At 42.3% G+C, this 13,265-nt stretch overlaps 1 protein-coding gene across 3 annotated transcripts in view; it reads left to right on the plus strand.

Annotated features, from left to right (window-relative positions):
* Window positions 1-13,265, plus strand: part of SPIDR (scaffold protein involved in DNA repair) — a 787,075-nt gene that overhangs the window by 277,434 nt on the left and 496,376 nt on the right. For all 3 annotated transcript variants that reach the window (XM_073583752.1, XM_073583754.1, XM_073583753.1), the window contains exon 7: window positions 13,010-13,110. In XM_073583752.1, coding sequence (XP_073439853.1) covers window positions 13,010-13,110 — 101 coding nt within the window. The remainder of the gene's footprint in view (window positions 1-13,009; window positions 13,111-13,265) is intronic.

A 13,265-nucleotide genomic window follows, 5' to 3' on the forward strand; every position in this document is an offset into this window, starting at 1 on the left:
TAAGGCTGTTGCTTGGCAACTTGGGGCTTCAAATCCCTCCATAAGCTTTCTATGGGATTAAGGTCTGGAGACTGCCTAGGCCACTCATTGACATTAACCCCTTCCCGACCAATGACGCCACATAAGCGTCATGAAAAGCTGTGCCAATCCGACCAGTGATGCCTGTGTGGCGTCCTGAATTAATTGCCCTCCTGCGGGTCGGGTAACCGGGGTCACTGAAAGATCACCTGACCCGCAGTAACAGGAGCCTTTGTACTTCACCACCGGGGGGGTGGCTTAGCCTCCCCATGGCTACAATCGCTCTGATTGGCTGTTGAAATTGAAACAGCCTATCAGAGCAATAGTAATATTTCACCAATGATATTTGGTGAAATATTACAATCCAGCCATGGCCAATGCTGCAATAGCATGGGGCATGGCTGGAGACCGTGAACCCACCCCACCCACACCGACTGATGGCGGCGATATTCTGCCGCCACCGACTGACGGCGGCGATCGACCTCCACCATCAGTATTGGCTCCCCCTCCGCTTCCCCCTGCCTTTCAATCCCCCCTATAGCCCCCCCGGTACCTCCTGAGTCCCGGTACCTCTCGGTGTCACGCCGTCTTCTTTCCATGGGCGCCACCATCTTACAAAATGGCGGGCGCATGCGCAATGCGCCCGCAAATCTGCCAGCCGGCGGATTCATTTTACAGGTACATTTTGATGACTGTGATAAACTATCACAGTGATCAAAATACATAAAAAGTAAATAAAGCCCCCCTCTATCACCCCCATAGATAGGGACACATAATAAAATAAAGAAAATATATTTGTTTATTTTTCCATTAGGGTTAGGTGTGCAATTAGGGTTAGGGTTGCAATTAGGGGTAGGGTTAGAATTAGGGTTGGGATTAGGGTTAAGATTAGGGTTAGGTGTGTGTTGGGGTTGGGATTAAGGTTAGGCTTGTTGTTAGGGTTATGGTTGGGATTAGGGTTAGGGGTGTGTTGTGGTTGGGATTAGGGTTAGGGGTGTGTTGTGTTTAGGTTTGAGTTAGAATTGAGGGTTTCCACTATTTAGGCACACCAGGGAGTCTCCAAACGCGACATGGCACCACCATTGATTCCAGCCAAAAAGTCTAACAGTGCTCCCTCCCGAGCCCCGACATGTATCCAAACAGTGGTTTACCCCAACGTATGGGGTATCAGTGTACTTAGGAAAAATTGCACAACAACTTTGGGGGTCTAATTTCTCCTGTTACCCTTGGAAAAATAAAAAATTGGGGGCTAAAAAATGATATTTGTGGGAAAAAAATGATTATTTTCACGGCTCTGCGTTATAAACTTCTGTGAAGCACTTGGGGGTTCAAAGACCACACATCTAGATAAGCTCCTTAGGGGGTCTAGTTTCCAAAATGGTGTCACTTGTGGGGGGTTTCCACTGTTTAGGCACATCAGAGGCTCTGCAAGCGCAACATGGTGTCCGATCTTAATTCCAGCCAATTCTGCGTTGAAAAAGTCAAACAGCGCTCTTTCCCTTCCGAGCTCTACCGTGCACCCAAACAGGTTTACCCCACATATGGGGTATCAGCCTACTCAGGACAAATTGCACAACAACTTTTGGGGTCCAACTCCTCTTGCTACCCTTGGTAAAATAAAAAAAATTGGGGCAAAAAGATCATGTTTGTGAAAAAAATGATTTTTTATTTTTACGGCTCTCCGTTATAAACTTCTGTGAAGCACTTGGGGGTTCAAAGTGCTCACCACACATCTAGGTAATCTCCTTGGGGGGTCTAGTTTCCAAAATGGGGTCACTTGTGGGGGGTTTCTACTGTTTAGGCACATCAGGGGCTCTGCAAACGAAACATGACAGCCACCGAGCATTCCATCAAGTCGGCATTTCAAAACGTCACTACTTCCCTTCCGAGCCCCGACGTGTGCCCAAACAGTGGTTCCCCCCCACATATGGGGTACTAGCGTACTCAGGAAAAACTAGACAACAGCTTTTGGGGTCCAATTTCTCCTGTTACATTTGTGAATATAAAAATTGCGGGCTAAAAAAATCATTTTTTGAGGGAAAAAAAATGATTTTTTATTTTCACGGCTCTGCGTTATAAACTTCTGTGAAGCCCTTGGGGGGTTCAAAGTGCTCACCACACATCTAGATAAGTTCCTTGGGGGGGTCTAGTTTCCAAAATGGGGTCACTTGTGGGGGAGCTCTAATGTTTAGGCACATTAGGGGCTTTCCATAAGCGACATGGTGTCCGCTTACGATTGGAGCTAATTTTCTATTCAAAAAGTCAAATGGCGCTCCTTCCCTTCCGAGCCCTGCCGTGTGCTCAATTAGTGATTTATGACCACATATGAGGTATCGGTGTACTCGGGAGAAATTGCCCAACAAATTTTAGGTATCCATTTTATCCTGTTGCTCATGTGAATATGAAAAAATTGAGGCTAAAAGAAAATTTTTGTGAAAAAAAAGTACATTTTCATTTTTATGGATCAATTTGTGAAGCACCTGGGGGTTCAAAGTGCTCACTATGCATCTACATAAGTTCCTTAGGGGGGTCTAGTTTCCAAAATGGGGTCATTTGTGGGGGAGATCCAAAGTTTAGGCACGCAGGGGCTCTCCAAACACGACATGGTGTCCGCTAACGATTGGAGCCTATTTTCCATTCAAAAAGTCAAATGGCACTCCTTCCGTTCTGAGCCCCGCCGTGTGCCCAAACAGTGGTTCCCGCCCACATATGGGGTTTCAGTGTACTCAGGACAAATTGGACAACAACTTTTGGGGTCCATTTTCTCCTTTTACCATTGGGAAAATAAAAAAAATTGTTGCTAAAAGATCATTTTTGTGACTAAAAAGTTAAATGTTCATTTTTTCCTTCCATGTTGCTTCTGCTGCTGTGAAACACCTGAAGGGTTAATAAACTTCTTGATTTTGGTTTTGATCAGCTTAAGGCGTTCAGTTTTTAGAATAGTGTCACTTTTGGGTATTTTCAGCCATATAGACCCCTCAAACTGACTTAAAATCTGAGGTGGTCCCTAAAAAAATGGTTTTGTAAATTTTGTTGTAAAAATGAGAAATTGCTGGTCAAATTTTAACCCTTATAACTTCCTAACAAAAATTTGTTTCCAAAATTGTGCTGATGTAAAGTAAACTTGTGGCAAATGTTATTTATTAACTATTTTGCATCACATAACTCTCTGGTTTAACAGAATAAAAATTCAAAATTTGAAGATGGCAAAATTTTCAAAAATTTTGCCAAATTTCTGATTTTTTTCACAAATAAACACAAGAACTATCGACCTAAATTTACGACTATCATGAAGCCCAATATGTCATGAAAAAACAGTCTCAGAATCACTACGATCCATTGAAGCGTTCTAGAGTTATTACCTCATAAAGGGACACTGGTCAGAATTGCAAAAAATGGCCTGGTCATTAAGGTCAAAATATGCTTGGTCATGAAGGGGATAATGTGCTTCTTTTTGAGCAAATCCTTAATTCCCTTGGCTGTATGTTTTGGGTCATTGTCTTGCTGGAAGACCCAGCCACAACCCATTTTTAATGTCCTGGCGGAGATAAGGAGGTTGTCACTCAGGATTTTACGGTACATGGCTCCGTCGATTCCCCCATTGATGCGGTGAAGTAGTCCTGTTCCCTTAGCAGAGAAACACTCTCATAACATCGTTTCCACTTCCATGCTTAACAGTGGGGACGGTGTTCTTTGGGTCATAGGCAGCATTTCTTTTCCTCCAAACACGTTGAGTTAATGCCAAAGAGCTCAATTTTTGTCTCATCTGACCACAGCACTTTCAATTACTCATAGAATTGTCCAGGTGTTCATTGGCAAACTTTAAATGGGCCTGCACATGTGCCTTCTTGAGCAGGGGGACCTTGCGGGCACTGCAGGATTTTAAACCTTTATGGCGCAATGTGTTACCAATGGTTTTCTTGGTGACTGTTGTCCCAGCTGCCTTGAGATCATTAACAAGTTCCCCCCGTGTAGTTTCAGGCTGATCTCTCCTTCCTCATGATCAAGGATAGCCCACAAGGTGAGATTCTGCATGGTGCGCTAGATAGATGTCGATTGACAGTTATTTTGTGTTTCTTCCTTTTTTTTCTACTATTGCACCAACAGTTGTCGCCTTCTCACCCAGTGTCTTACTTATGGGTTTGTAGCCCATTCCAGCTTAGTGCAGGTCTGTGATCTTGTCCCTGACATCGTTATAAAGATCTTTGATCTTGCCCATGTTGTAGAGGTTAGAGTCTGACTGATTGAGTCTGTGGACAGGAGTATTTTATAAAGTTGACTTTGCAAGTCAGTTGTCTTTTTAATGCAAGTAACGAGTTGATTCCGATCGTCAAACTGGTCTGTAGGAGCCAGAACTCTTAATGGTTGGTAGGGGATCAAATACTTATTTCTCACTGCAAAAGGCAAATAAATTTACCTTAATTTATGCAATGTGATTTTCCGGATTTTATTTTGGATATTCTATCTCTCAATGTTAAAATTAACCTACCCTTAAAATTATAGACTGTTCATGTCTTTGTTAGTGGGCAAACTTACAAAATCAGCAAGGGATCAAATACTTATTTCACCCACTGTATATGTTATCACCTCATCTGTAAATCTACTATCTATAAAAATATAAGATTAATTAACTCGAGCGATAAACGGTTTTATGAAAAATAAAATCTAAATGCCAGAATTACGTTTATGTGATCTAAAATAGTATCAATAAAAATCAAAGAAAAAGCAAAGGTATGAATTGCCTCTCACTGCTTCGTCGCTGCTGTATCCTAGGTACTACGATCCATACTGCTGACAGTGTGCGGAGTCCAAGAAAAAAGAAGTTTTGGATCTTACACGGCTAAAATACAACTTGATTTTATTTCATCCGTTAAAAACAGGGAAAATGATATCCATGGTTAAAATAACATGCAATTCTATGACTAAGGGCAGCAATACCTGAAACGCTTTAGAATTGTATGTTATTTTAACCACGGAAATTAAGGCATATATATATATATATATATATATATATATATATATATATATATATATAATTTTTATTTTTTTTTACAAATTTCCGTTTTGTTTTTTTTAAATATATATTTATAGAGAGAGAGAGAGCGCTCTGGCAAAAATTAATAGACCACTGCACAGTTTTATAAAAAACAACTTCTCTACATGTCTGACAGCCATTCCATTCCAGGGTTAGTTGAATTCCAACCAGAGTACACCTCATACTGCTTAATGTGCTTCTGATTAGGTGATCACCTGAACCAAATCTTTAACGAAGAAAAGTATAAAAAAAAAACCCTGCTATTGTGTTCACAATCCTCTTGCAATAGGACAAACTGGATGGCAAAACAAGTGCTAGTAGTATCCCAAAAGTAATAGTAATGAATAAATAACTTTTAACCATGCCAAAGGAGTTGAAAAGAAAAGTCTTGAGTGAGAAAAAGAAGGGCTCAATTCTGGCTTTACTAGCAGAGGGATACAGTGAGTGTCATGTTACCTGCAGCAGACATTGGGGACAACAAAGCTACAGACCGGCAGAGGGCGAAAACGACTCTCCATTGACCGGGATGACCGTGATCTTATTCGAATGTCACTCAGCAACCGCAGGATCGCAAGATGACATCAAGTGACCTACAAAAGGAATGGCAAATGGCAGCTGGGGTGAAGTGCACAGCAAGAATAGTTTGTAACAGGCTCCTAGAGGCAGGGCTCAAGTCATGTGAAGGTAGAAGAAAGGCTTTCATCAATGAGAAGCAAAGGAGAGCCAGGCTGAAGTTTGCCAAAGATCATAAGGATTGGACCATAGAGGACTGGAGTAAAGTAATCTTCTCTGATGAGTCTAATTTTCAGCATTGCCCAACACCTGGTCAGCTAATGGGTAGACAGAAACCTGGAGAGGCGTACAAGCCACAGTGTCCTGCACCCACTGTGAAATTTGGTGGCCGATGGGTGATGATTTGGTGATGCTTCTGCAAGACTGGAATTGGGCAGGTTACTCTTTGCGAAGGATGTATGAATCAAGCTGCATACAAGTACAAGGTTATCCTGGAAAAACAGTTGATTCCTTCTGCTCAGGCAATGTTCCCTAACTGTTGTGAGTTCATTTTCCTCTTCACTACTGAGGCCCGAGGAACTCCCTCTTCTGGTAAAGAAAGGTAGTGAGCCTGATTATCAAACACCTGAGGCTGATGATGATGACTGGCTGAGTGGAGTTACTGACTGGATATAAGGCATCCGACGCCCTTCTGCCCTGCGGGTGATTTCTCTGTGGGATCCTTGGAAACCAGTCTGAATTCCTGCTCCTCTAAAGCTAAGTTTGCTGCTTGGCTTTTTGCATTTGTGCTTTGACTTTGTTTTGCTTTGTTTTTCTGGATTTCTGCCATTCCCTGCTGGGGTGTGCTGAATTCCCTTAGCTCTGTCTTCTGAAAATACCTGAGTGCTGATTTAGTTTTTGAAGCCTAGCTGCTTCAGGGTCTTTTTCATATCAGATTGTTGTCTTATGTCTTTGATAGGGTTTTTGCAGATTGCAGACAGCAGCCTTCCTGTCCTTTCCTATCTAGGTAGTTTTGGGCCCCGGCTTTGCTCAGTCTATCTTTCTGTCTGTGTTAGTGTTTTCATCTTGCTTCACCGTCATTATATGTTGGGGGCTGCCTATTGCTTTGGGGTCTGCTCTGGGGCAGTTTAGATTTCCCCTTTCTTTCTTTAGGCCTATTTAATTCTCCGGCTGTGATCGAGGGGTCTAGGGCATCGTAGGAACCCCCCACGGCTACTGCAAGTTGTGTTGATAGGTTCAGGGGTCTGCAATCTGATAGTTGCCAACTTCTCTGGTTTTCTGGACTTAGCTTGTATTTCTGTTTTTTGCCTGCTACGGTGACTCAATCATAACAGAATCACCCGCCATACCGCAGATCCTAGGGTACTCAATAGCAGGAAAGAATTGTAAAAAAAAAAAAGTGTGTATATTTTTTCCTCTATATCTCTGAGGCCGTAGGGGGAATTTTTTTTTCTCTCAATGGAGATAAAGCAATTGTCTGATCGTGTGGAGCAGCTCGCTGCGTAAGTGCGGGGAATTTCCGCCTACCTTGCTCATTCACATGCTGCTGAACCAAAGATTCCTACACCTGATGTATTTTTTGGGGATCGGTCTAAATTTTTGAATTTCAAAAATAATTGTAAATTATTTTTTGCCTTGAAGCCTAACTCGTCAGGGAGATCCGCGCAGCAGGTTAAAATTGTCATCTCTTTGCTGCGTGGCGATCCCCAGGATTGGGCGTTTTCTTTGAAACCAGATGATCCTATTCTGACTAATGTGAACGCATTTTTTCAGGCCTTGGGGTTGTTGTATGACGAACCTAATGCCATTGATCAGGCTGAAAAGACCCTGCTGGCATTGAGCCAGGGTCGTGATTCTGCAGAATTGTACTGTCAAAAATTCCGAAAGTGGGCAGTACTTACTACCTGGAATGATAGTGCCTTGGCTGCTCTCTTTCGGAAGGGGTTGTCAGAAGCCGTAAAAGATACTATGGTGGGATTTCCTGTTCCCTCTGGTCTTACCTAATGGACTTGGATTTTGCTAAACGTTGTGGATTTCCGATGACACCTCTGCAGACGCCTATCCCTTTGAGGGGGATTGATGCTACTCCTTTGGCTAAAAATAAACCTCAGTTTTGGACCCAGGTGGTAATGTGGGTCGCCCCAGACCATCAAGAAAATTGCAGATTTTTGGTGTTGCATAATCTGCATGATACTATTGTTCTGGGGTTTCCCTGGTTACAAATTCATAATCCAGTTTTGGATTGGAAATCTGTGTCTGTGGTGAGTTGGGGTTGTCGGTGTGCCTTTAGTGAGGCTCCGGTGTTTTCCACCTCTCCTCAGTTGCATGATGTTCCTGATTATTTGGCGGACTTTTATGATGTATTTAGTGAGAATGAGTCTGCGTCTCTGCCTCCTCATAGGAGTTATGACTGTGCAATTGAACTGAGCCCGGGGTGTAAATTTCCCAAGGGTCGGCTCTTCAATTTATCTGTACCCGAGCACGAGGCTATGCGATCCTATATTAAGGAGGCGTTGGAGAAGGGTCATATTAGACCATCCTCGTCACCCTTAGGTGCCGTTTTTTTTTTTGTAGCCAAAAAGGATGGATCATTAAGACCTTGTATTGATTATCGTGCCCTCAACAAAATTACTGTTAAATATCAGTATCCGTTACCCCTGATTTCTGATCTATTCTCCAGAGTTAAAGGTGCTTGCTGGTTTACCAAGCTTGACCTCAGGGGGGTGTATAATCTTATTCGCATTAAGCATGGGGATGAATGGAAGACGGCGTTTAATACTCCGGAGGGACATTTTGAGTACCTCGTGATGCCTTTTGGGCTCACTAATGCCCCTTCTGTCTTCCAGTGCTTCATGAACGATATTTTCCGAGATTTTGTCGATAAATTTTTGATTATCTATCTGGATGATATTTTGATCTTCTCCAAGGATTGGGATTCTCATGTGGAACATATTCGGACTGTGTTCCGGATCTTGAGGGAGAATTCCCTGTATGTCAAAGGATCTAAATGCCTTTTTGGAGTACAGAGGATTTCTTTTTTGGGATTTATTTTGTCCCCGTCAACTATTGAAATGGACCCGGCCAAGGTACAGGCCATTTACGATTGGGTTCAGCCCACTTCTTTGAAGGCCCTCCAGAAGTTTTTGGGTTTTGCTAACTTTTATCGGAAATTTATAGCAAAATTTTCTAGTATTGCCAAGCCATTGACTGATTTAACTAAGAAGGGTGCTGATGTGTTAAATTGGTCTCCGGAGGCTGTTTCTTCCTTTCAGGAGCTGAAGCGAAGATTCACCTCCTCCCCGGTTTTGCGGCAACCTGATGTCTCACTTCCGTTCCAGGTAGAGGTGGATGCTTCTGAGATTGGCGCAGGAGCTGTTTTGTCCCAAAAGGATCCTGTAACATCTAAAATGAATCCCTGTGCTTTCTTTTCCCGAAAGTTCTCTCCATCTGAACGTAACTATGATGTGGGGAATAGGGAACTGTTGGCCATGAAATGGGCATTTGAGGAGTGGAGACATTGGTTGGAGGGAGCCAAGCATCAAGTCGTGGTCCTCACTGACCACAAGAATTTGATTTACCTAGAGTCGGCTAAGCGCTTGAACCCTAGACAGGCTAGGTGGGCCTTGTTTTTTATACGTTTTGATTTTGTGGTTTCTTTTCTTCCTGGAACGAAGAATGTCAAGGCAGACGCCCTCTCGAGGAGCTTCTTTGCTGATTCTCCTGTGGTGACCAAGCCTGCTACCATCTTAGGCGAAGGGGTAGTTCTTTCTGCCATCTCGCCCGATTTGAGACGTGCTCTGGAAGAGTTCCAGGAGGACAAACCTGAGCGTTGTCCCAGTGGAAAGTTGTATGTTCCTGACCAGTGGAAGATGAGAGTGATGTCTGAAGTTCATTGCTCTGCTTTGGCTGGTCATCCAGGTATTTTTGGTACTAGAGATCTGGTGAGTCGGTTTTTTTGGTGGCCCGCCTTGTCTCGTGATGTCAGGAATTTTGTGCAGTCCTGTGGGACGTGCTCCCGGTCTAAATCGTGTTCTCGCTCTAGTGGGTTGTTGATGCCTTTGCCTGTCCCCAAGAGGCCATGGACCCATATTTCAATGGATTTCATCTCTGATATGCCTGTCTCTCAAAGGATGACTGTTATTTGGGTGATTTGTGATAGGTTCTCTAAGATGGTTCATCTTGTACCACTCTCTAAGTTGCCGTCTTCCTCTGAGTTGGTGCCCCTGTTTTTACAACAGGTGGTTCGTTTGCACGGGATTCCTGAGAACATTGTATCTGACAGAGGAGTCCAGTTTGTGTCTAGATTTTGGTGAACTTTCTGTTCCAGGCTGGGAATTCAGTTGTCCTTCTCCTCTGCTTTTCACCCTCAGACCAATGGGCAGACAGACAGAACAAACCAGACCTTGGAGTCATATTTAAGATGTTTTATTTCTGCTGATCAGGATGATTGGGTTTCATTTTTGCCCTTGGCCGAATTTGCTTTAAATAATAGAGCTAGTTCTGCCACTTTGATGTCACCTTTTTTTTGTAACTTTGGGTTTCATCCTCGATTTTCTTTAGGGCAGGTGGAGCCCTCTGCCTGCCCAGGTGTTGACACTGTGGTGGAGAGAATGCACCAGATCTGGGACCAAGTGGTGGATAAGTTATCTCTCTCCCAGGAAAAGGCCCAGCGGTTTTCAAACCGACATAGGACCATTGGTCCCCAGTTTAAGGTTGGTGATATGGTGTGGTTATCATCAAAAAATATTGCTATGAAGGTGGCTTCTCCTAAGTTTAAGCCTAGATTTATTGGACCTTACAAGATTGTGGAGATTATTAATCCGGTCTCTTTTCGTTTGGCTCTTCCTGTCACATTTAAAATCCATAATGTGTTCCATAAATCTTTGTTGAAGAGGTTTGTTGAACCTGTTGTTCCGGGGGTGGCACCTCCAGACCCTGTATTGGTTGAAGGTAACATGGAATGTGAGGTAGAGAAAGTACTGGATTCCCGTCTGGCTAGACGGAGACTCCAGTATTTGGTTAAGTGGAAGGGTTATGGTCAGGAGGATAATTCCTGGGTCTCTGCCTCTGATATTCATGCCAAAAGATTGGTGCGTGCCTTTCATCGGGCTCACCCTGATCGCCCTGGTGGCGTGGTTGAGGGTTCGGTGACCCCTCCTCAAGGTGGAGGTACTGTTGTGAGTTCATTTTCCCCTTCACTACTGAGGCCCGAGGAACTCCCTCTTCTGGTAAAGAGAGGTAGTGAGCCTGATTATCAAACACCTGAGGCTGATGATGATGACTGGCTGAGTGGAGTTACTGACTGGATATAAGGCATCCGACGCCCTTCTGCCCTGCGGGTGATTTCTCTGTGGGATCCTTGGAGACCAGTCTGAATTCCTGCTCCTCTAAAGCTAAGTTTGCTGCTCGGCTTTTTGCCTTTGTGCTTTGACTTTGTTTTGCTTTGTTGTTTCTGGATTTCTGCCATTCCCTGCTGGGGTGTGCTGAATTCCCTTAGCTCTGTCTTCTGAAAATACCTGAGTGCTGATTTAGTTTTTGAAGCCTAGCTGCTTCAGGGTCTTTTTCATATCAGCTTGTTGGCTTATGTCTTTGATAGGGTTTTTGCAGATTGCAGACAGCAGCCTTCCTGTCCTTTCCTATCTAGGTAGTTTTGGGCCCCGGCTTTGCTCAGTCTATCCTTCTGTCTGTGTTAGTGTTTTCATCTTGCTTCACCGTCATTATATGTTGGGGGCTGCCTATTGCTTTGGGGTCTGCTCTGGGGCAGTTTAGATTTCCCCTTTCTTTTTTTAGGCCTATTTAATTCTCCGGCTGTGATCGAGGGGTCTAGGGCATCGTAGGAACCCCCCACGGCTACTGCTAGTTGTGTTGATAGGTTCAGGGGTCTGCAATCTGATAGTTGCCAACTTCTCTGGTTTTCTGGACTTAGCTTGTATTTCTGTTTTTGCCTCCTACGGTGACTCAATCATAACACCTAACACTGAGGACTGCTTTTTCCAGCAGGACAATGCACCATGCCACACAGCTAGGTCTATCAATGTGTGGATGAAGGACCATCACATCAAATACTTGTCAAGGTCAGCCAAACCTCCATACCTGACTCCCATTGAAAACCTCTGGAATGTAATCAAGAGGAAGATTGATAGTCACAAGCCATGAAACAAAGATCTGCTTAAATTTTTTTTACCAGGAGTGGCATAAGGTTACCCAAAAGCAGTGTGAAAGACTGGTGGAAAGCATGCCAAGACGCATGAAAGCTGTGATTAAAAATCATGGTTATTCCTGAAAATATTGATTTCTGAACTCATCCTGAGTTAAAACATTAGTAATGTTTCTAAATGATTATGAACTTGTTTTCTTAGCATTATTTGAGGTCTGCAAGCACTGCATTTTTTCGTTACTTTGACCATTTCTCATTTTCTAAAAATAAATACAAAATTTAGTGCTTGGAAAAAATCAGACAAAATTAAAATCTTGCAGTGGTCTCTTAATTTTTGCCAGAGCTGTGTGTGTGTATGTATATATATATATATATATGTGTGGTGCCCAAACTTTAACATATGACTGTATATGAATTTTTTTTTGTTTGCTATTGTAATGAATTTGGAAATCCACATTAACTTTTTCAATATAGTGAACACTGTAAAATACCCAAAAAATAATTGTGAATTTGCACTTTTCTTTCCACTTTTGCTCCACTTGGATTTTTTTCCTGTTTTCCTGTACATCACATGAAAAAATGAATGCTGTCATTCAAAAGTACATCTCTTCCTGCAAACGACAAGCACTCATATGTCATCAGAAAAATAAAAAAAAGATGAGCCTAGGAAAAACGAAAATGGAGAATAGCCATGTTTGATAGGTGTTAATATTATATTTACGTGCAAATATAGTGTGCAGGGTAAAATTTCTCATTTAGTGTGCATTCACATGTTGCGGCCGCCAATGCAGCACCATTTTCCCGCAGATTTTAATTGCGGTAAAAGTGATGTGGTTTTACCACAATAGCAACAACAAAAAACTACACTGTGGCTGCACATTGAAAACATGGCCTTAAATAATTTTCAGGGAATTAAAACTCCATAATATATAAAATATATCTGAAATATTTTTTACATTTCATTTTTTTTCTTTTTCCTTTTTGTAAAGTTTAATGCTCGTTGTATTTTTTATTATTTATACAATAAACAGAAAGTCATGATACTGTATTTAAAATTAAGACAATACCCTTTGGCATGTAAATTATAAATTTCTTTGTAAAACTAATTGCACATTTTATTAGGTTTAATGTGCTTTTTAACTGTGCTTAACTGTCGGAACAGTTCTCCAGAAAGCAATTTTTCTAATGTTCTGAGGAAAATAAACTGTAAACAGCCCCATTTGTATGCTTTTGGCATAAATTAACACCACTATTGGCCGTGTGACACATTCTTGAATTCTCTGTAGGGGAGGCCTAGCTGAAAGACTGAATCGCCTGCATAACAGAGAGAGGTCGGCCATTACGTTTTGGAGGCATCAACGAGGATCCGATTGCAAAATTCCTTTAGGTAAGGTTTAATGTGTTCTGTATCAAATAGTATACTTCTCATCTATCTTAATGTATTGACAAAACATATTCCCTTCAGTGGTGATGAGAAGTTTTGAGACTTAACACAAAGTTAGTTTGTTTTTTTTTTTTTTTTTTACAAACTTTGCTGCTTCA

The sequence above is a fragment of the Dendrobates tinctorius genome, unplaced genomic scaffold, assembly GCF_039654945.1.
Source record: "Dendrobates tinctorius isolate UK_male_01 unplaced genomic scaffold, ASM3965494v1 ptg000081l, whole genome shotgun sequence".
Classification (NCBI taxonomy): domain Eukaryota; kingdom Metazoa; phylum Chordata; class Amphibia; order Anura; family Dendrobatidae; genus Dendrobates; species Dendrobates tinctorius.